The sequence below is a fragment of the Camelina sativa genome, chromosome 16 (assembly GCF_000633955.1).
Source record: "Camelina sativa cultivar DH55 chromosome 16, Cs, whole genome shotgun sequence".
NCBI lineage: Eukaryota > Viridiplantae > Streptophyta > Magnoliopsida > Brassicales > Brassicaceae > Camelina > Camelina sativa.
In genome coordinates this window covers 1,382,891-1,406,302 of record NC_025700.1, presented here as the reverse complement: position 1 = coordinate 1,406,302, position 23,412 = coordinate 1,382,891, and the positions used below count along the sequence as shown (strand labels likewise).

Sequence of the window (23,412 nt, the reverse complement as noted above, 5' to 3'; positions counted from 1 at the left end):
ATTTAAATTGATACTAATTTATCTTAATTTTCATCACTTCAAAGGAAAAAAATACAAAACAAATGTATATCATCAATTGTCCAAATGATAAAAAATTTACTAGAAAATGATGCTAGCAAATTTACAAATAATATTTATTTATAAAAAAAATCTAACGAATATTAGCTTTTTTATCAATTGTTTACAAGTGAGCAATTTTAACATCAATTACAAACAAATGCTACAACTATGTAGCATCGATTGTTAGAATCTTAACAAAAACTAACATCATTTGTTATAATTGATGCAAATATATAAATAAGTGATGTGGTACACCTTTTTTTATTTGTAGTGATCATTTAAAATGCTACAGACGGAGTATATTATATAATTGAAACTACTAATCATCACTTTAATAACATACAATACAACCAAACAATTTTTGTGCAAACCGTTGTTATTTGATCTTGTTGTTTTTTTGGACAAAATTATTTGATGATTATCTACCATATGACTATTGCCAATGATTTTGTTATTGTTGAATGAACTTCCAAGCTTAAATGGAGATTTTGGTTTCAAGCTTAAATGATTTTGTGTGACTAATTATTGAATCTGTTTGTTGTTTGTTGAAGGAGCTTAGTAGCTTAAATGCAAATTTTGCATTCAAGACTTTGAACAGCTATGAGGATGTCATTGGTCTCTCTCGGAAGTATCTCAACAAGGAGGCAGAGTCTGAGCGGGGAAGCTGAAGCTAGCTAAGCATGATGACGAGCTTGCTTACCTGTTGATCTATTCTGACTATAGAGCTTGAGTGTTGAAAGTGAAGAAGATGATTTTGTGCCCTCCATTCCAATTCTGTTAGAGTTGTTGTTTGCTAGGTAGACATTGCATTTTGTTAGTCTCAGTAACGAGACCGTTTCTGTTTCTTTGCTATTTGTAAGACTATCTACTATATTTTGCAGTCATGTTTGATCTCAAACACCTAAGACTTTCAAAACTCCATTCCAACTAAGTTATGTTTGACACCTAAAACTTAGTGTCAATATTGATATGTACTTTTGCCTGACTAGCTTCTTTGTTTCTAGCATAACACGAAACCATGATGTGTTTTGTCTGTTAAGAGATAGGAAATTGATAAAATGGAACATTGCACACTTCGGCTTTAAAGCTGCCAGACATAACAATGTAAAATTCATGTTGAAGAACAACGGTGGATAACACTCATTGAGATATCTAACCTCACACTCATTGAGATATACATTGTCATGAGGAGGAGGTGACACATTGACATTGGTATTGGGATACCAAGTCATTTATTCATGTATCCTGGATAACGCAATGTTGTTGTGCTAGCAGACATGACACAAGAGAATTAGTTAGTTTGAGCAAAGGTGGGATTGGTGAGATGCAGATGCTCCACAACTAGTCTTCCCAATGCATTGTTAGTCAGGATTTAACTGTATGTCTGAACCTAACTTCTTGCTATAGCGATCATTCAAAAGTCTCCAATAATAAAAAAAAAGGAGCCCATACACACCTTTCATTTTGTAAATTTAAAAGAAGAGTCATTCTCAACACAAGAACTCAAGAAGCAGTGAATAAAACATGAGATTTGTTAAGCCTACATGCCAAATCCCGCAACATCATCACACTTATCATCAGTTAGCAAATTTCTCCCATTTTGATTCTGAAGCAAATTTCTAGAACCAAACACTCCTAAGGTAAATTGATACAGGCAAATCGGTAACAATCCAGAAACATGTGGGTGACTTACGTGCCATCGAGGTGTTCTTTAAAAGTTGATGGATGGACCATGGTACAAAACAGAAAACAGACATAAGCCTATCCGGAAACGGAAGTGTGACATATTAATTAGATGTTTGATTGAAATTAAAAGAGAAAAAACTTTGAGACCTATCTTGAGACAAGTAACATGAATTTTTAGAAACAGTGAAAGACGAGCTTTTACGGTTATACCCTTAAAATCTCACTTAATTCACAAAAAGAAACCAACAGCCCTAAATCACTCTTTTTTAGTTCTATCGTCGACGCCGTCCATCACCGTCCGTCATATCGCCGCCGCAAATACAGGCAGAGGTATATATGTCTTGCCTCTTGTTCCTCACTTGTTTCTGTTCCTCTGGGAATCAGAAAGCATCAAACTTGTTCTGTTTCTGTCTTGCTCTGCTCTCATAGTTAAATAACCTCTCTGTCTAGGGCTCTGTAAATTTTCGCAACTATGGAGTACGTAAACCCAGAAGGTCTTCGATTAGATGGTCGCCGATTCAATGAGGTATGTTTCCCATCTCTCTATTCCTTGTCTTTTCTATGCTGATGATGATGCCTTCACAAGTCAATTCGTGACGCTGTCTTGTAATGAAATCTCAGATGAGGCAAATCGTAGCTGAAGTTGGAGTAGTTTCTAAGGCTGACGGGTATACTTAATTCTTCCATCTCAGTTCTAAATTTTGGCACTTGTATATGAACACAAAAATTTCAACTTTTGTTTATAGTTCTGCTGTTTTCGAGATGGGCAATACCAAAGTAATTGCAGCTGTCTATGGTCCAAGAGAGGTACTTGATTTTGACCTATAAAGATTGGTGCTTTAGTTGTATATAATCCAGTGAATTAAGCGAATTAGTTTATATCTGTCTGTTTTAATTGGTATGTATCTCTATCTCTGTGCTTCCTCAGATTCAAAACAAGAGCCTGCAAAAAAAGAACGATCATGCATTGGTATGTATATGCTTTTGTGATCTTGTTTCGTATTGTTCTTTGGCGAAAAAGCTTATGTCAAATTTGTAATGCTTATGGCTAAAAATGTTATGTTTTGGTAGGTGATGTGTGAGTATAGTATGGCTCAGTTTAGTACTGGTGATCGTAGAAGACAAAAATTCGACAGGTTTATATCGTTTAGCTATAAAAAAAAGACTTTTGCTTCTTCTTACGGGAATCATATTAAATTGTTGTGTATTAATTGTGATGATGATCAGGCGATCAACAGAGCTATCTCTTGTTATCCGTCAGACAATGGAAGCGTGCATATTAACCGAATTGTTGCCTCATTCTCAGGTTTCCTTGATGAACTTGTAATCAAAGTTTGTATTTTTCTCTGTTTTCGTTTGCTTTTTTGCTTCTTGATGGATTGATTGTTTCCTTTGTGCAGATTGACATATTCCTTCAGGTTCTACAAGCTGATGGAGGTAAGAGTAACTAACTTACTCTCTCTCTCTTCTGCAAAAAAGTATTTAAGCTCTTTTGATCTCTGATTTGCCATTAGTGTTGATGTTCTGTTTGCAGGAACAAGATCAGCTTGTATCAATGCCGCGACTCTAGCTCTAGCAGATGCTGGAATTCCAATGCGTGATCTCGCTGTGTCTTGTAGTGCTGGATACTTAAACAGTACTCCTCTTCTTGATCTTAACTATGTCGAAGATAGCGCTGGAGGAGCTGATGTAACCGTTGGTATTTTACCTAAACTGGACAAAGTGACACTCCTTCAGGTTCTTTCTTCTTCTTCCTTCCATATCACATCTGTCTCTACTACATTCCCAGTGATATGATTCTAGATGTTTATTTCTTGAGTTATAAATGTAGATGGATGCGAAGTTACCGATGGCAACATTTGAAACGGTGTTTGCATTGGCTTCTGAAGGTTGCAAGGCAATTGCAGAGAGAATACGCGAGGTAACAATTGAGTTCTGAATCTTTCTACTGTCTAGGGTGTTCTTTCTCAACTACCATTTAAGATTTGTTCCTTGTTCTCTAAATGTTCAATTCTTCTTTTGTTTTGAAGGTACTTCAAGAAAACACCAAACAGCTAGAGTATCGCCGAGCTGCATGAACTTTATAGAGTTAGAGAAAAAAACATGACGCTTGCGAGATTTTTGTCAATTAGATTTTGCTGCTGATTTTGGAAGTTGGTTATCAAAAACCGGGAATTATCCTAAACTCAAAGCTTGTAGTGCAAAGTTCTGCTCTTTTTGGTTAAAATGGTTTTATCCTTGTAGTTGATCTATTCGGCAAACCAACTTTGATCTATATAAGATTATAATGTTATAACAGATTCAGTAGTAATCTAAGTTACTACAACTTTTTTTTTTTTGGTAAAATCAACCTTGTCTGAAATTCATACATTAGCCGATGAAAGAGGCTTTTTTTTTTTATGTTCTGTCACCTACATCACGAGACCGGTTTGAGGAATCACCAGCTCATAAGCTTCTACTAAGAAAACGAGAATCAACAAAAAAAGGGAAATAGAAAAAAACGGTGTTTCTGCTTTTCCAAAGTTGCAGTACAAAAAAAGCTGCAGAAACTTTGCAATGGAACAAGCATATTTTCTTTAGGATCAGAATCCTTTGCTCTGTAGTTCGAGTTGATCGAAGCAGAAACTAGATTTAACCGCGGTCAACATAAGCCGGCCAGTCCATTCTTCTCCTGGCTTCAAAGTGATCGGTCTCTCAACTGCTGCACCATTCACACAGAGCATGCTTTTGTACTCATCATCCCCAAAATCCGCCATTGTTTTAGATTTCTTCTCCCATGGATTCCATACAACTGCACCATCCATCAAAGTTAATGATGATTCATATCATATACAACAATACAACGAACAAACAAGTAATCGAAAACGAATTGTAGTTTCATTCTCACCAGTATCTGGAAGTCCTTCTTTTCCAATAACATACGTTCTTTTTCGTTCATGATCAAGAACTGCAACTACCTTTGGTGATCTAAGGTAAGTCCGGTCCATCTGAATTCAAAAGAAACATCGATCTAAGGTACTAACTGCGCGAAAATATGGATGCTTTCAAAATCTATTTAAGGTTTTACCTCAGATTCAAAGGTTATTGCATCGCCTTGTTCAGTCAAAAGCTCTCTTTTGCTGAGGTTGTCTAAGTAGTCGAGTGTCTCCAACCCTTCAACTCTCACTTCACTGTAGAAAAGAAAAGTAAACATTGTATTTGATTTCACCAGACACACTGAAGAATCTTTATGCTGACTTACTGAACAGTAATAATAATATTATACCTGATGTCTGAGACAGAGAGGTAAGTGTGATACGCAAATGAGAAGCTAAAGGGCTTGCCATTGATGTTTCGAATCCGAGAAACTAACGTTAAGTCGCCATCAACAGCAAGCGAAACCCGAAGACGGAACTCGAAACTGCAGAAACAAATGTGTCATTGTTGAAAGTAGAAAAGCAGTAAAAACAAGACAAGAGTGATGACATATATATATATATATATATACTACCTATGAGGCCATTGCTTCAAGTCCTCTTCAGAAGGTTTCAAAAGAAGATCAACAAAAGATTTGACAGTGGATGGTTCGTTGTTGGAGTGAAGAGGAGGTGGATTCTCATCGATAACCCAGATTTTGTTCCTGGCAAAACCATGTTGATCCAACAATCCACAATCCCCAAACTTCACCAAAAAACACACACACACACAAACTCCAATTACAGAAAGATCAAAATATTTCAGTGAGAACAAAAAAAAAAATCTAATTTTTTTTACCTGAGGATAACAAATCTGAATCCCTCCTCGCATTGATTTTGGGGGTTTGAATATAGCCTAACAAAGAAAGATAAAAATCAGATTTTTTTTTACTCTCTCTGTGGTCTTTCTTGAAAACAAAAAGGTTATGTATTTTGTACCTTGTTGCTAGTGAAAAGAAGCTCTTCGCCTAGTTCATTCCGCCATGAAATCACTTGCCCTCCATGTAAACTAATCTGGAGAAAACCAAAAAAAAAGAATTGATTTTTAACAAGAACTCGAATATGGTATAATACTTGAGAGACAACCAAAAAAAGAATGGTAGAAGAAGAGAAAAAAAGAAAGCAAAGGGGACCTTGGCAGAAGCACCATGTGGGTTTCTGAGAAGGACTTGGTCAATGCCATTCCAATCTTTGATAATCTCAGTAGCTTCTTTTTGATCCCACACTACTGTTGCGTAATGACCCATTTCTTCTCTCTCTCTCTTTGTCTCTCTCACACTCAAATCTTACTTCTTTCTCCTTCTTCTTCTTTGAATTTTTGAAAAATCTCAACAACTTACCGACAAGCCAAAAACAAAAAAAAAAAACGACAAAAGGGCTTTTGCTTTCTCACAAAAATCTCATGACCACGACGTGATTAAGTAGATCTGGAAATCTAAGCTCATTTAGTACTACTACTACTACTCTCCTCTCCACTCAAAGAAAAAGAAAAAAACATTTTTAAAAAGAAGAAGAAGAAGAAGAACACATGGCGATAAAAAGAGCAACACAGCTATCTTCTTCTTTCATCTTTTAGTGTTTTAATTTATTATTATATCAAATATAAACCCCCTCAGATAACTCTCGTTTTTTTTGGAACTTATTCGATTAATCTTTTTTTATATGGGAAATAATACAATATTACAATATAAATAAAAATAAAAATTCAGATTGGTTTTTTTATATGAAAAAAATACATACAAAGAATAGATTATGGAAACAGTTTGATGAACTTTGGAGTAATAGATTTAAAAGGTTGGAAACAGAGGAGGAGGCTACGTGCATTGGCTTCTCACATAGACATTGCGGAAACAGAACTGAACTTTCTCCGGAGATACAATTTAATTTATTATTTGTATCATAGTATTTTTTTAATGGGATACCTATTTCTTCTCCCACATTCATTAATTTTATTATTATATTTTCAAAAATAAGTACCATTAAATTTATTTACTCATTCATTTCATTTATTAATGTATCCAACCTGTCATTAATTAAACAAATAGTACTACTAAGAGATACAACAACATTAATTTGGGGTTAGAGGAGAAGAATAACACCTTAATTAGTGGTGCACGCAGAATTATTTTTTTTATAATGGTCTACCGTATATATATATATATACATATGCTTAGTTTTTGCCCCAAAATACAACTTAATTAGTACTTTCTTGTCTCATGAATGATTTGTCTAATAAAAAAGAAAGGGGAAAGCATTTGTGAACTGTAGATAATAACTATAAACTTTGACAACGTACCCACGTGTACGGTACATAATCAACAGATCAATATAATGGAAATTTGAAAAATTATTTGGTGTAATTAAAGATCGTCCAATTTTTTAACACCAACAGAGGAAAAAACGTGGCCCAAAATCCTATGATTTCATTCGTAAAATACTAAAATTAACTCTTACCAATTACTTTATGAGAGTAGTACTAGACTACTAGTACGTCACTACACGAGTAAATGTATAAAAGTTAAAAATAAATAAGAAAAGAATACTAATAGTGATAATTTTTTTGAATTAAAATACTAATATTAATAATTATTGCAGCAATATGCATCAATCTTAGCTTTGATGCCGTCGTCTATGTACATTTGTATTACATCGTCCGTTTCCAACGGACTTATGTGATGTGAGCCAGCGTATTCTCGGTCTCTCGTTTATCGTCCTATATGTGTTTCTCGCGTTTGTACATTTTCTATATACGAAACATTAAATTAATGTACATACATCGGACTCAGTTATCTTTTAAACCGGGTTTTATTGTCTATACATTATTACTGCATGTTCTTTTTATTGGATTCAACAAGTCCCAAAACTAGTTTGTTTTTTTTTTTTTTATGGATTTTGATTCAGTGTTTTCCTTTTTGATTAAAGCTAACGGTTAGGTAACAACAATGTAAGTTTCACAATTCCATGTACTACAAAAAATGGTGTTACTACAGTAATTTTTGTAGTATACTTTTTTATCAAACAAAAACTCTCAAGAAGTTGATGATCAAACACTGCTTCCAGAATCTATTATTTTGTTCGATTCATCAGATTCCAAAACTAGTTATACTGTTTTTTATTGTAATATTGTATCATTGTTTTCCCCCTTTTAAAGCTCGTATCTCTATGTCTGCGTTTATTATAATTTATAGTAATTAATTACTAACAAGATACATATACAGCTGATTTGCTTTACAACAAGTATCAACGGTAAGGTGAAGTATGTAACGGTAATATTTTGTCAATTGAATGATAATTTCAATTTTTTTTTTTTGTTTGTTGTCAATATAGATAATTTATAATTTTCTCATTAGTTAATAACTTAATATACCCCGCTTCGCTTTGTTTACTTGTGTTCCGTTCTTAATTAAAGCCTCCCACGAAGGCACGACTGCACGAAGCTCCAATAGAGAAAAGCTCTCCGCCTCTCGCATTCTCGGTAAGGTTTTCTTGTATCCCTCCCCTACCTAAACTCTGTTTACAACATTTTTTTCCTTTTCGCTTGAGTTCGTCTCGTCTTGTCAAGGTCTTATTTTTTTCGTGGTGGGTTTCGTATCTGTTGAACAGATGAAGATTCTGAGCTATATTGTAGTTGTTGACTTGGGTGTTCTCTCAAACTTGCAAAGCTAGTTACGTTACGCCGGAGAAGCCGTTTTTACCTCCCGGTAAGTCTTACTTCTCTCATTCCTCAACGATCCTTTCAATTCAAGTTAGGTCTTTTTATTGTTGAGCAAGCAATTCGAGAAACTTAGGTATTTTTTTGTTGCTGTTGTTGTGTCTTAAGGTTGCTGAAGCAATTGATGGAATTGTAATAGGTATTTATGATACAGAGGATGCAAATGGAGGTCAGGTTAGGTTTTTGCTATGAACTAATAATATTGTTACAAACTTCAAAGCTCATTAGAGAATCAATAGATGAACTTTTAGTTTCTCCATGTGTGTGTTCTGCTCCAGATGTTGTGTCCACAAGGGGGTTGACGAAACGCTCGAATGAGAAAGGTGTGGCTAGTGGTGGTGGTTGATGGAGAACCTTTCCTAGATGGGATGGTTTGGTCCTAATGGTACAATGCTTTTTTAGTGAACAAACCCAAAGGTGAGAGACGCACTTTTTGTAATCTCTTTTTCTCTATCTCTCTCTTTCTTTCTTTCGCTGTTTGAAATCTTATGTGATTTGGTTATAGTATTGTTCTTAGAATGGACTTCCCCTTCACTGTCTGTGGTAAGCTACAACGATTAGCCAAAGTGAAAAAGGTTCGTGCAGCTGTGGTAAGCTACTGGTCTATTAATTTGTCTGCATTGGTAAAAAAGCCACTAAGGTTGTTAATTTCCTAATCCAAAGGTTTGTAATTTCCTAATCCAAAGTTTATATGCTTATTGATGATTTACAGAAAGAAAACATAAAAGCCCTCTGTATCTGCAGGTATGATCAAAAGTTATATACTATGGTGAAGAGAATGGCTTGGTTTCTCTGTTTCCATTATTCGATTCAGGTAAGTTTGACTCATCATGTTTATATAATTATATCTCAATTCTTGTGCTACATGTGTGTGTGTTTTTTGCATAGCATATATAGGATGTAATAATATGTGTTAACGTGTTCTTTTTGGTAGATGTGACTTTGTCTGTACAGCGTCTGTGAATATGAATTAGGGAATTAATGAATGAAAAGTATGTTTTTTACGCAGCTTTGGTCTGTTTCTATTATGGTTTTGGTATATATATGCTGTTAAGACAAAACAATTTACGCTTCTGATGGAAATTTTGGGAGTTTGGATGCGCGGAAGGTTAGTTTCACACAACTTAAAATTGTTCATAAAATATGAACCGTCCAAATCTTTAAAAGCAAAAGAGAATTAATAATATCCAACCGTCGGGAGACTAAGAAAACCAAAACAAATAAAAAACAAGAATCCCAAAACAAAGTCGTATAGTATCTCAAAAGTTAAGGTTTTGGTTGGTCGGCAATCTTCTAAAGAAGTTCTGGAACCCGTTGGGCAAGTCGTTGCGAAAACACGGGAAGTTAACCCACCAGATAATAACTCCCGAAAAGAAAAACTTACCAACATATGGATTGTCCCAAGTAATGCAAACGAAGCAGAGGATCATGAAACAGAGGACCACGAAGGGAACCAAAACCAATGGCTGCTCAAGCAACGCAACAAGCGCTTGAAACCGTTCAACTTGGTTTGCAAAGTTACCTCTTAGTAACATCTCCTTCTCCCTATCCTTCCTCAGCCTATCATACCTCATCCTAAGAATGTTCACATCACGGAAACGAGTCCAACTCTTCTGCTAACTCGTCTAGGTTGATCACTTCCAGTCCCCAGAGCTTCAAATCCATGGAAATCAACGGAGGAGGAGGAGGATTGACGTTCCCATAGCACGATATTCGCTTGACCCCAAGCCAAAGACTTAGGAGAAAAATGCAAATCACAGCTAGCCACGAAGTCACCAATTACACAATATCCAGAGTGCCTAAAAATAAACACAATACTGACTACACATGCAATGACTTTCGGAGCATCGTATGTCGTCGATCTGATCCACGCAATGGTCGAAACACACCACCAGAACCTCTTAAAGACTATGCGAAGCCTATCACAATTAGCTTTGTTTTTTCTTATACTAAAATTCTTACTCTTCGGCTTCAACATATCCGACACGACTTCGCTTCCCAAAGGCGGCAAAGTTTTCTCAAGATTCTTACAATTCAGATCCACTGCTTGTGCTCTCAACCCGTCGACCTGACACATGGACAATGGAGACTTGTAATGAGCTTTAGGTAACATCCAACGGAAAGGAGCTGAAAACCGTGCGTAAAATTCAGCAACGTTAACATAGTGAATCGCGAGCTGAAGCTCTCCCATTTTCTTCAGTCCGCTGCTTCCCAAATTCATTATCGGATACGAGCAATTGTAAATCCTGTTACAGTGTACACGATTCAATGAGATTCTCACTTTCCCGATCGGGCATCTTTCCCCATAAACCTGTTGACGATTTTTCGGTTATCGTAGATCCCAAGCGTTGACACCGTACACTTTTCATAGACATCCAACGAATACTGCTCGTTCCACTTGGGTGAGACATTGTTAACCACGGTTCGAGTCCTCCCCCATTTATTCCCATATTTAGCCACCACATAACTGTAGATGTCCTGTTTATTCTCGTCTCTTCCCTTTAAACCGGAAGCCCCCAAAATCCCGATTTCCAATTTCCCGAGCACACACGGCCATAACCCTTTAGCAAAAGCTCTGTAGTCACTCGCGTATTCGTTGCATTCATCAGCGACGTGATAAGCCTGATCAATCGCTAGTTTCATCTTGAGTCTGCTTGCGAACCTCCTCGAATCTCCTGCCGGTTCGACCTTAACCGGCATTTCAAGGTCATAGAACAAAACCGGTGAGGAACTTGGAACTTTAAGCGGAGTCATCTCTGAGAGCTTCTTCTCTAACATCCCTATGCATTCTTCGTGTTGCTCGTCGACTCTGTCCATCACCTTAATGACGACGGTTCCTTCTAACGGCTCTGATGCAACTAATATTAGATCTTGGTTCCATGACGGGTTCCTACCGGGAGAAACTCCCGTTTTGAGACGTACTTCACCTAGAGCTTCCGTCACGTATGCCGAAGGAGTCCGCTTATGATCGCTAGGCATCAAATCGTGACCTGAAACAATGGTAACCCTAACGTAACAGAGCCTTGGGGCTAGGTAGACCTTAGGTCGCGTGTTGATCACGCAAAGTGGACTCACTTCAGAGGCGTCTGAAAACCAAGCCTCTGGATAAACCTCGTCAACTTGTGTACCAAACCAAGCCGACATCAGCAAATCCATGTGATGACCTGTTTCGGCATTCTGCATAGAGTACCACTGAGGCGCGATTCTTGCGTCGGAAGGAACCCTACTCGGAATCTCCGAGGCTAGTTTGAAGTTTAGCTTGCCAATTACGGTAGTGGTCGCAACGTCTTTGAGAGTAACAGACAAGACATCACCTTTAGTTTTGTCGAAAGCGAAGACTTGATTCCACTCCATATTTTGTCCCATTGGCAGATCTTTGGTCGAGGATTTGTAGTTTCCGAGAGTGACTTCGACGATGGGGATTACAACAGTGTTCTCTTTTTTTGTTCTTTTGGCTTGGATTACTTCTACGTAAAGAAACTCCATCTGCTCGACGAGGTCATGTGAAGATGTTGGGCCGCGAGGGTTCCGAGCTCCTCTTTCTCCCCCAAGCTTTGGAGAGATTTGCTTGACGAAGAAATCATCTTTCTTGGCAGCCATCTCTGAACTGAATAAATAAAAGCAAGAAAAAGAGAAACGATAAGAAATTTGATTTTTGTGTACGCAAATGAGTTTGTAGTTAATTTTTAAAAGAACTGACTTAGATCACTAAACAAGTCACAAGGAGTTATAGAGTCCAGTGGCAAACCTAAGAACATTTATTTTAGCTTAATAAAAGTGAAATACATTTATAGTATTTACTCCTTTTTTTTAACCACAATTTACTATATTAATTGAAAAACATAAAGTTAAATGTGTATTGAGTTTTTACGCTTATTAAGTTTTTTGGTCTAGCTATTATTTTGAAATTTCTTTTTGGCCGTTTAAACTATTTGTTATAAGGATGAATTAGCTAGATAGCCAAAATTGGGAATGTAATGAAGAATATAGCACATTAAATTTGGCTATTAGATGAGTAACCAAAGGGCAAAGAGAAATTACCATAATACTCTCAGGTGGTTGGAGGTGGCTGGCCGGCGAGGGCTGGCCGGAGGCGAATGGCCGGAGGTGGCTGGCTGGCAGTGGCTGACTGGAGTTGGCTGGCCGGAGCGGTGGAGGTGGCTGGCCGACGGAGGCTGGCTAGAGGTGGCTGGTTGGAGGCGACTGGCCGAAGGTAGCTTTCCGGCAGTGGCTGGCCGGCGGTAGCTGACCGGATTTGGTTGGCCGGTGGTGGCTGACCGGAGTTGGCTGGCCGGATCGGTGGTTGGAGTGGTGGGCTATAACTGGTGGTGGTAGGGTTAATTTGGTCATTAATATACATAATACAAGGAATATAAAGAATTGATGGTTAGAGTGGTCATAGAGTGAATTATATAATTTTTTTTAGTTATTGGTACCAAATTCCCTTGTTATAATGGGGGCTGGGTAATTTACATGACCCTGTACAATAATAATGGTGTACCGTACCAAAGATATATATGGACATGCACATATTTAATAGCCAAGATATATATGTATAGTATAACATATAGTAAAAAACAATGTCAACTTAAAAATATAAATTCTTTTTAAACTAATAGAAATTAGCAAACTTCCACGTCAAAAAAAATGAATGAATGTTTTATTTCCTTTTTTGCTTTTGTTTTTTTAATTCTAATTACCAAATTAATTACTGTAAGAAAAAACCACTCATTAGTCATTAATATATGTTTCCTTGGCTAAAGCTATATAGAGTACCTAGCTACCGGTACTCTCTCTCCTCTCTCTTACCGAGCCAAATGTTACGGCAACCATAATCCACATAACATATGATATCTCTCCTTCGAACGTCCTCTGATTTTCATTTTAAATAAAAATAGTTCAATCATCCAACATTTTAATCCTATAAACGCAGTTACAAACTCATAATTTATTATAAAATATAAATATTTTTAATATATTTTAATTTACTTATTTTATCATATCACACAAATTTAAAGTCTAAAAATAATAATTAAGAAAATGATAAATTAAAGTCTGATTAAAATGTTGGATAATTAAACTATTTTTATTTATCATTATAGCACATCATTCATAGACGATCACACTAACCATTAAAATGATAAAATCCAAAATATAAAGTATTGCAAGTGATTAAATACTGTGGAACATAATGTTTAGTCACCACAAAGGGTAATATCAAGTAGAGAGACTAATTAAAATATCTAAGTCTTCCAACAAAACATAAAGTCTGAAAACACAAAAAACAATCGATTAAACTAAAAATGATTAGGATTAATTAAGCATTAAAGTAAATAACATCTTAAATCATCAAACACATTTTTTCATTGACCGTGTTGATCTTCGTGACAACGTGGTCACATATAGGCTTTGTCTTGCCACGAATTAAAATCAGTCTTTCAAGTACACAAACTTTCACCATCACAATTGTTCCATCCGAGTGCGGATCTAGAACAAAATTTCGTGTGGAGCAATTATAATATATAATTAATAATATAGCTAATAAATATATATCCTTGTTTATGTTAATATATATATTGTATTTTTAAATATATTTTATGGTATGAAGTCCAAAAAGTGAGTCAAAATTTTTGAAAATATTGGTTTTATAATTATGCTTAATTAGATACACACTTAATTTATTAATAAGAAAATACACAGTTACAAACTCATAATTTATTATAAAATATAAATACTTGTAATGTATTTTAATTTACTTATCTTATCATATCACACTTTAAAGTCTAAAAATAATAAATTAACTACAAAAAGAGATAATATTGTTTAATGTTACTAATTTACTAGTTTATTACATATATGTTTAAAAACTAAGATATATGTCTATTTTGCAATAAAAGAAATGTGAGTTAAATTTGTTAAAACTATAAAGTGAAAAAAAAAATAGAACTAAATGCATATAGTTTTATTTAAGAAAAAATGGAATAAGAAATGCTTCTCTTCTGAGTTTTAAAAGTTTGTAATATTAATTTGTTTGGTAAAATAAATACCTTTAAAATACAACTAGAAAATCTTAATAAGATTGACATGGTCCATTCGTTGTAATATCAATTATCTTTGCGAACATAAAGAATTAACGAAATAAAAGGCTTACACAATAACACGAGATAAGAATCTGTACAATAATAGATTGTAAGCATTTCCCTACCCAAAAAAAATTAAAATAGATTGTAAACATTAGTGTTCTTATTATTCGATGTTTTATAACATAAATGCTTAAAAACTATTCACACAAGTCGCTGATTTTAGTTCAATTTCTCACAAGTTTCTTTGGTTTTTACCAGACGGCTTACTGTTAGAATCAGGACCCCGCTTGGCGTACAAGGAACCAGCCGCTGATACATCAGAAGGCAAAGAGACCGTAGCAGAGAGAGGTTGGAAATTAGTGTTTCCAACGAACCAGTAGAGCGCCCATTTGAGATTGCAGAGAGTATACTTCAGTGCTTTTGTCCAACTCTCTTTCTTGTTGAAGCTCTGTGTTATCGAATACCCCTCCACTTTGTCATTTTCGATCCTGCCAAAAAATGTTATATGAGAGAAACTTCTAAGGTTTTGGGTTCCACCCATAAACAAAAAAGATTTTTAGTTTTAGGAGAGTGGGGACTTGCTTGAATGGAAGTTTGAGGCATTTCTCTGGTGGGATGTTGTTCTCTTGGTCCTTTGAATTTGCGAAATCAGTAAAGTCTTTAAGACAGATCAAATACAGTGTCATGGCTTTATCGTACCGAGTGCTCCAAAACAAGTTTACAGGGCCAAACCTGACAGAGATCATTGAACAGTTTTTAGTTATAAAACGCTGAAGAAACTACTAAGACAAAACTCACCAAAAGACTCGCGTAATATCAGCACAAGACATATGTTTTAAAGTTCAACTCCAAGAATAATAAACCAGTACAAGACTATGCCAATTAAGCAATGAAAATTACTTACAGCTCATAAGTTTCGTTGTTGCTGTCTACAATTCTAGGATAGCTCCCCATCGGCTGTATCTTAACTCGACATCTTAAAAAGGGTTAAGAATAAAACTTCATAAACAGTAAATAGTATCCAACAACAAGATTAAAATAAGGAAAAGAATTGTGAGAAGATAGTAGTAACAAGGATACTGGAATTTTGGCCGGAAATAGTTACACATCGTGTGGAGGAGAAGACAGGCTTGGCCCCAAGCAGCATTGATCTCATCCCACTCAACCTAATAATGTTTCATATGACCTAAGTTAACACTTAATATGAGCAGAAAGAGGTTATAACCTATAAACATGCAACTTAACTTGAAAAGCTTACCTTTATGTCAGGGAGTAATCCAAGTCGAAAATTGTTAATTGTACCAAAATCTCCATCATACCGTATGGGGAAGGCATCAATCAGTACGTTTGTCTTATTTAATAACTCTAAATGTGCTTGTGAAACTTCAATCTTTGCCAAAATTGCATCTCTCTCTTCCTGTTAGCAAGACGTACATATATTTAAACACTAGATCTAAGAAACGAGTACTGTTACGCTGATAAAGCCTAAACCTTCACAGATACAAGATGACTACAAAAACCTATATAATTGCTATGAACACTAATGCCACAATGAGAGAGAACTATTATCAAGAATCTGTGAAGCAAACGAATGAAAGCTCTGGACTCTCTAAAGTATCATTTAGTAATGAAATGAGGGAGGACACTAGGAATATCACCAGCAACGCACCTGATGGGCTATTAGTTGAAACTGAAAATTATTGAACTCTTGCCAATACCTATTACCAGAAAAGTCATAAAATCATGTGATAAAAAAAGAGATAGCAATATAAATGTATCGTTGGCCAATAAGGAAACAGTGAGAGAGCTTAACCGATCTTCGAGTTCGTTAAAGCGATTTCCCTTTGATTCGAGCTCCTTCAGTTGATGGTTCAACTCAGCATTTTGTTTCTCTGTTTCTTCTATAGCTGCAACAAGTTTTCTTTCTTCTTCCTCAATCTAAACAGAGCAGGAAAACAACAACAACAACAACAAACTTGTCACTTAAAAAACTATCTGCAATTCATCATAGAGTTACTTAAAACAATATGCTGAAACCTGAAAAAGTAAGTACCTTCTTTTTTTCCTTGAGAAAATCAGATTCACTAAGAACATCTCGTGTCTCCCCTTCTAACCGCTGAACGCAAGCTTCGTAAGCTTCCACGTCCCTCGTCACATCCTCAACTTCTTTTTCAAGTTTATCAGACAAAACCCTCATGCATTCTAAGCACAATGGCTGTTCAACCTAATAAAATAACTCACAAGCAAGAAAAGTATTATCATGATGACTTCAGTTTTATCCAGGAGATACAATACAACACTCTACAATACCAAGAATACAAAAACATCATATACCTGAGTCTGAGTTCTAGCAATATCAAAAGCTCGTGTCAAGACATTGATAGTGGCATTAAAGCCAGAATTATTCGAATGCAACGGACCGTTTTGGCCGACTTCAAGGTTGTGAGAAGCGGGTGAATCAGAAGCAGGCTCAGACTTATACACAACAACAAACGAGTCTTCCATAGCCTTTCCAGATTGGTTAGCATCAGGACCACGAGAACGTGGAGGAATACCCTGAGCTTGAGGAGGCTTGTGTCGAGGTAAGACAACAAAGGAGTTGTCCATGCGTGTTGAACCAACAACACTGTTAGCTCCATATCCTTGTCCCTGCATTGTTGCTGTATGTAACCAATCACAATCACATTTCATTGTGAGATAACTTTACTCTTAAAATTTCTTATATATAAGTTATTTGAACAACCGAAAGCGGAAGGAGGAGAATCGGAGAAGAACTTGGCGGCGTAGGAATCGACGACGCCGACGATGGTAAGGGAGTGGTGACAGTTTTGGCAGACCCATTTAGGGAGACGCGGGTCCATCGGGATGCTCCGGGTTTTATCGGGGATCTCCTCTTTCCTCATCTCGCTTCCCAATTTTTGAAATCAAATCTCTCTATCTCTAGGGTTTGGATTTTCACCTTCCTCTCTCTCTCTACTTACATAATCAATCTGTGATGATGATGATGATGATGATACAAGGATCGACCCTAAGAACAGAGATTCAATTGAAGATGTTGATGATGATGATGATGATGATACAGAGAGCGAGATAAAAGAGAGATTTAACAAAGATTACTAAAGTCTCGTATTTAATTGGATTTTTAGGTTTGTAAGAAGAGATTGTAATTAAACCAGAAATCATAATTAATTAAACCAAATAGTATGAGATTGCCCCAAAAAAAAAAAAAAAAAAAAAANAAGTATATCCAAATCTTAAAGAGAAACAAAAAAAACAAAAAGAGAATATCTCAAAACCAAAACAAATAATAAAACGGAGGAGAACGTAAGCCTCAAATGGGGTCTTCGTTTCTCGGCAGTCTTCTAAAGAAGTTCGGGAATGCGTAGGGCAAATCGTTGCGAGTACACGGGAATTTAAGCCACAATAAAATAACTACGCAAAAGACAATCCTAATAATTGGGCAGTAATCCCAAAAAATGTTAAAGATGTTCAGGATGATGTAACAGAAGAGAGCCGAAACAACCGAAAGAAGTGGATGTCCAATTAGCAAATCAACAAGCGCTAGAAACCGTTCCCCTTGTTTCGCAGCATCCCCCAATAGGGACATCACCTGCTCCATAATCTTCCTCAACCTATCGTACCTCATCTTAAGAATGTTTACATCCATTTCCCCCGACGGAAACGAGTCCAACTCTTCTGCTAACTCGTCTAGGTTGATCACTTCCAGTCCCCAAAGCTTCAAATCCACGGAAACCAACGGAGGAGGAGGAGTGCCGTTCCGATAGCGCATTATTATCTTGACCCCTGACGTAACAGCTAGAAGCACAATCAAAATCACAGCTAGCCACGAACTCGCCAAACACAACATCCAGTACTCCCAAAACATAAACACTAAAATGATTCCAAATGCACCGGCTTTCGGAGGTAACTCTTTCCCGGATCTGATCAACTCAAGGGTCGAAACCCACCACGTTAACCTCTTATAGACTATGCAAAGCCTTCCATAATTAGCTTTCGTTCTTCTTATACTGAAATTCTTACTCTTCGGCTTCAACATATCCGACACGACTTCGCTTCCCAGAGGCGGCAAAGTATTCTCAAGATTCGCACAGTTCAAATCCACAGCTTGTGCTCTCATCTTGTCGACCTGATACATGGACACTGGAGACTTGTAATGAGTTTTAGGTAACATCCAACGGAAAGGAGCCGAAAACCATACGTACAATTCAGCACAATTAACATAGCGAATCGCGAGCTGAAGCTCTTCCATTTTCTTCAGCCCGCTGCTTCCCAAATTCATTATCGGATACGAGCAAGTGTAAATCCAGTCACAATGTACACGATTCAATGGGATCCTCACTTTCCCGATCGGGACATCTTTCCCTATAACCTGGTAGATTTTTCGGTTATCGTAGATCCCAAGCGTTACCACCGTACACTTTTCATAGACATCCCACGAATACTGCTCGTTCCACTTGGGTGCGACATTATTAACCACGGTTCGAGTCCTCGCCCATTTATTCCCATATTTAGCCACCACATAACTGTCGATGCCCGCTTTTTTCTCGTCTCTTCCCTTTAAACCGGTTGCCCCCAAAATCCCGATTTCCAATTTCCCGAGCACACCCGGCCATAGCCCTTAAACATAAGCTCTGAAGTCACTCGCGTATTCGACGCATTCCTCAGCGACGTGATAAGCCTGATCAGTCTCTAGTTTCATCTTGAGTCTGCTTGCGAACCTCCTCGAATCTCCTGCCGGTTCGACCTTAACCGGCATTTCAAGGTCATAGAACAAAACCGGTGCGGAACTTGGAATTTTAAGCGGAGTCATCTCTGAGAGCTTCTTCGTTAACATCCCTATGCATTCTTCGTGTTGTTCGTCGACTCTGTCCATCACCTTAATGATGACGGTTCCTTCTAACGGCTCTGATGCAACTAATATTAGATCTTGGTTCCATGACGGGTTCCTACCGGGAGAAACTCCGGTTTTGAGACGTACTTTATCTAGAGCTGCCGTCACGTATGCCGAAGGAGTCCGCTTAATATCGGAAGGTATCAAATCGTGACCTGAAACAATGGTAATCCTAACGTAACAGAGCCTTGGGGCTAGGTAGACCTTAGGTCGCGTGTTGATCACGTTACGTGGACTCACTTCAGAGGCGTCTGAAAACCAAGCCTCTGAATAAACCTCGTCAACTTGTGTACCAAACCAAGCCGACATCAGCAAATCCATGTGATGACCTGTTTGGGTATTCTGCATAGAGTACCACTGAGGCGCGATTCTTGCGTCGGGAGGAACCCTACTCGGAATCTCCGAGGCCAGTTTGAAGTTTCGCTTGCCAATTACGGTAGTGGTCGCAACGTCTTTGAGAGTAACGGACAAGACATCACCTTTGGTTTTGTCGAAAGCGAACACTTGATTCCACTCCATATTTTGTCCCATTGGCAGATCTTTGGTCGAGGACATGTAGTTTCCGAGAGTGATTTCGATGACGGGGATTACAACAGTGTTCTCTTTTTTGTTCTTGGCTTGGATTACTTCTACGTAAAGAAACTCCATCTGCTCGACGAGGTCATGTGAAGATGTTGGGCCGCGAGGGTTCCGAGCTCCTCTTTCTCCCCCAAGCTTTGGAGAGATTTGCTTGACGAAGAAATCATCTTTCTTGGCAGCCATCTCTGAAACAACAAAAAAGAGTTAGNTCCTAAGGTAACAGAGCCTTGGGGCTAGGTAGACCTTAGGTCGCGTGTTGATCACGTTAAGTGGACTCACTTCAGAGGCGTCTGAAAACCAAGCCTCTGAATAAACCTCGTCAACTTGTGTACCAAACCAAGCCGACATCAGCAAATCCATGTGATGACCTGTTTGGGTATTCTGCATAGAGTACCACTGAGGCGCGATTCTTGCGTCGGGAGGAACCCTACTCGGAATCTCCGAGGCCAGTTTGAAGTTTCGCTTGCCAATTACGGTAGTGGTCGCAACGTCTTTGAGAGTAACGGACAAGACATCACCTTTGGTTTTGTCGAAAGCGAACACTTGATTCCACTCCATATTTTGTCCCATTGGCAGATCTTTGGTCGAGGACATGTAGTTTCCGAGAGTGATTTCGATGACGGGGATTACAACAGTGTTCTCTTTTTTGTTCTTGGCTTGGATTACTTCTACGTAAAGAAACTCCATCTGCTCGACGAGGTCATGTGAAGATGTTGGGCCGCGAGGGTTCCGAGCTCCTCTTTCTCCCCCAAGCTTTGGAGAGATTTGCTTGACGAAGAAATCATCTTTCTTGGCAGCCATCTCTGAAACAACAAAAAAGAGTTAGGAAAAAAATAAAAAATATGAGAAACCTTGAAAAAATCCAGGAGACACTTTCACATGGTGAAACATTTCTAAGTAATTAGAATTTATTATAATAAACCATATCTTTAAAAACTTAAAATTTTAATCAAGTAGTTTATTTGTTATTTTTATTTTTTTATGGCATAAATCATAAAAGTTTTTTGCTATCTAACAAATTCCATTATGCGTAATTTTAAATTTTATAGAGTCCAGTGGCAAACCTAAGAACATTATTCTGATTAGGGTCAACATATATATATAATATATATTAAACTATTTTGATTAGGTAAAAAAGTTAATATTTTCTAGTTTCATTTATTAAAATTACATAAACTAATAATAAAATATAATATTACAAAACATATATAGTAAATATTACATTATCTTTTTAGTTAAGCATATATACGTAACAATATTAATAAATAATACAATTACTAAAGTATAGAAAATTAATTTAAGGAAATAAAAGTTTAATTTAGTATGAAAATCATGATAGCAATTAAAATGGAAAAAGAGCAGCACTGTTCATGAAAAAAACCATCGTATAGGGCTATATGGGTATATACTAATTCTAACTTATTATTAACTAATAAAAAGATAAATTTATGACTAAAAATTTTCAAAATACTAATATTCAAAAACATTGTGGAAACACAATAAAATATTCCATAAACAGTATTGGCTTCGCTAGAAAAAATAGAACGACAAGAGGAAATAAGAAGTAACCTTGATACCAAAAAAAAAAAAAGTAACCAGGGGCGACAAAGGAAACCAGAGACTTACTGCACAAGGAAGCAGACGACAGCTTGCATACGAATCAAGCAGAAGCAACAACAGACGACCTAACTTGCAGATGAAGAAGCCAGCGGCCAGCGACCTAACTTGCGACAGAAGCAACCAGAAACAACAACCAAAGCTTTCAGATAACTTCCAGCAGAAGCACAGATTTAAAAGACAAAAACAGTGACTTGAAGAAGATGAAAAACAAATTTATGTTTGGATTTCCTTACCCAAACAAACCACCGGTGATGACTCCGGTGAGAGAAGTGACGGTGGCTCTGGTGGTGGTGACTGCGGCTGAACGTAACGTGACGAACAACTCCACGTCTCCACTTCCAAACGATCAAGAACACACCAAAACAAAGACAGCAACTTTGATCTCAACAAGGATGGTGATGGTGACCTAAGATTCAGATTCAGATTCAGTTTTAGTTAGGCTTTGATTATTCCTTTTGATTACACACCACGCATGCATTACATATTTATATATACATATATAAGATATTTACATAGTGTTGAACATAGTAATTGTCCCTATAAAATATACACAAAGTGTTGAATATAGAAACAGAATTTAGAGAAATGGAATATTTATAATTTTAACATTAAGAAAGTGAGATCCCGGAAAGTATTTGAATGGTCGACATGAATCTTCTTATATTAATGAATTGGTATGTGTTTCGTAAAGTTGTAAACTTTTAATGAGCTAATTAATGTTTATCTTTATTTTACTGAAGAGAAATAGGATTTGATGAATACCAGATATACAGTATATCATATACTCTTTGTGTGAGACTTTGAAGACAAAGCACTGTGAAGGAATCAGAGAAGCTGCTGGGAGATTCTGATGGAAACAATGTCACCGTCTGTTCCTGCTTTCATTGTGTGCTATTTCACAAGGATTCCTGCAATTTAGATTAATTTGTTGAAGAATTGTAATTGTGTTTCTTTCTTCCTAGATAAAGATGGTTGATTATGTAATGTGATTTGGACTTGATACCTTCGTTTTGTTGCAGTCTCGTGTGAACAGCGACAGCGTGGGGTGCGATAACTGCTTTAGGTTGGGAATCATCTGGCTCTCCGGTCCAAGACTTGAGGTTGAGAATACCTATATATATAGAGGTTTCATGTGAGATGGAGAATGATTGAGGATGAAGGAGCATAAGAGTGTAATTAAGTTACCTGAGGATGACGACTCTTTAAGGTGTTTGAGATCAAATATGGCTCCACAAGCTGCACTTGCGTCTTTCTGTAACTTATGAGATCCAATAAGATTGTAATCCCAGCTTCCATCTTTGTAGCCTTCACTGAGGAACAGTTCCATGTGCCTAGCATCAAGTGTTTGCATTGTTCCTACACAATAAATAGAAACACTCTCAATTGTAATTTCGTTATACTAAATAGACTGACATAAAATACTAAAGTTTCAGCAACAGATTAGAGTTGGTTAGTGTCTTTTACCATCACATGTACTGAGGTCACAAACAGGGCAACGCACAAGCTGTAAATCTGGAAAATAAGATAAGTCATGTTACAGTTTTTTTCCTGTAGTTGACAAGTTTCTGCAGGTCATGAAAAAGAAAAGTTTGTTACCTGCAATCCAGATACCACCTTTGATGTCGTTGATGACACATGAACCACTGGATTGTAACATTCGTTCTATGGTTCCATCCCTTGGGACTTTGAGATGACCACTCAAACTCTCAGTCAGGAGTGAGCTTCGAGAGTCAAGTAGAAAGGCACCAATCCGCATCCAATCTATAATTACAGTGTCAAAACCAGATAGAAATGAGGCTGTGATCA

General features: G+C 36.9%; 3 protein-coding genes and 3 pseudogenes across 3 annotated transcripts; 1 reads left to right on the top strand and 5 right to left on the bottom strand.

Annotated features, from left to right (window-relative positions):
• Positions 1,967-4,080, top strand: LOC104749211 (exosome complex component RRP41 homolog). The gene is made up of 11 exons (XM_010470802.2): positions 1,967-2,076; positions 2,197-2,272; positions 2,368-2,414; positions 2,493-2,553; positions 2,675-2,716; positions 2,818-2,882; positions 2,974-3,052; positions 3,147-3,183; positions 3,281-3,483; positions 3,578-3,667; positions 3,777-4,080. The coding sequence occupies exons 2-11, from the start codon at positions 2,219-2,221 to the stop codon at positions 3,822-3,824; spliced, it is 726 nt and encodes a 241-aa protein (XP_010469104.1). The 5' UTR covers positions 1,967-2,076; positions 2,197-2,218; the 3' UTR covers positions 3,825-4,080.
• Positions 4,099-6,264, bottom strand: LOC104749212 (putative glucose-6-phosphate 1-epimerase). Its single transcript, XM_010470803.2, has 8 exons — positions 5,834-6,264; positions 5,640-5,714; positions 5,500-5,556; positions 5,237-5,406; positions 5,012-5,146; positions 4,814-4,916; positions 4,634-4,733; positions 4,099-4,537 (listed from the first exon to the last, which is right to left on the bottom strand). Exons 1-8 carry the CDS (start codon positions 5,945-5,947, stop codon positions 4,329-4,331), a joined length of 963 nt encoding a protein of 320 aa, XP_010469105.1. The 5' UTR covers positions 5,948-6,264; the 3' UTR covers positions 4,099-4,328.
• On the bottom strand, positions 9,672-12,012 carry LOC104753224 (annotated as a pseudogene).
• LOC104749210 (beclin-1-like protein) lies at positions 14,586-17,645 on the bottom strand. The gene is made up of 10 exons (XM_010470801.2): positions 17,239-17,645; positions 16,830-17,155; positions 16,549-16,719; positions 16,309-16,433; positions 16,165-16,213; positions 15,754-15,912; positions 15,576-15,661; positions 15,400-15,471; positions 15,078-15,227; positions 14,586-14,983 (listed from the first exon to the last, which is right to left on the bottom strand). Exons 1-10 carry the CDS (start codon positions 17,396-17,398, stop codon positions 14,728-14,730), a joined length of 1,554 nt encoding a protein of 517 aa, XP_010469103.1. The 5' UTR covers positions 17,399-17,645; the 3' UTR covers positions 14,586-14,727.
• Positions 17,769-20,169, bottom strand: LOC104753223 (annotated as a pseudogene).
• The window catches only part of LOC104753221, a 2,219-nt pseudogene continuing 1,168 nt past the window's right edge, over positions 22,362-23,412 (bottom strand).

Bases quoted from the DNA above. Each gene is read 5' to 3' on its own strand.
- LOC104749210 (XM_010470801.2), bottom strand. From the start codon at position 17,398: ATGAGGAAAGAGGAGATCCCCGATAAAACCCGGAGCATCCCGATGGAC. The intron at 16,720-16,829 runs GTATATGATGTT...TTATTTTATTAG, and splicing joins TTGCTAGAACTCAGACTCAG to GTTGAACAGCCATTGTGCTT. The intron at 15,472-15,575 runs GTATCCTTGTTA...ACCCTTTTTAAG, and splicing joins TATTTCCGGCCAAAATTCCA to ATGTCGAGTTAAGATACAGC.
- LOC104749211 (XM_010470802.2), top strand. From the start codon at position 2,219: ATGGAGTACGTAAACCCAGAAGGTCTTCGATTAGATGGTCGCCGATTC. The intron at 2,415-2,492 runs GTATACTTAATT...TTTTGTTTATAG, and splicing joins GTAGTTTCTAAGGCTGACGG to TTCTGCTGTTTTCGAGATGG. The intron at 2,883-2,973 runs GTTTATATCGTT...GATGATGATCAG, and splicing joins AGAAGACAAAAATTCGACAG to GCGATCAACAGAGCTATCTC.
- LOC104749212 (XM_010470803.2), bottom strand. From the start codon at position 5,947: ATGGGTCATTACGCAACAGTAGTGTGGGATCAAAAAGAAGCTACTGAG. The intron at 5,715-5,833 runs GTCCCCTTTGCT...GGTTTTCTCCAG, and splicing joins CACATGGTGCTTCTGCCAAG to ATTAGTTTACATGGAGGGCA. The intron at 4,538-4,633 runs GTGAGAATGAAA...TGGATGGTGCAG, and splicing joins AGAAGGACTTCCAGATACTG to TTGTATGGAATCCATGGGAG.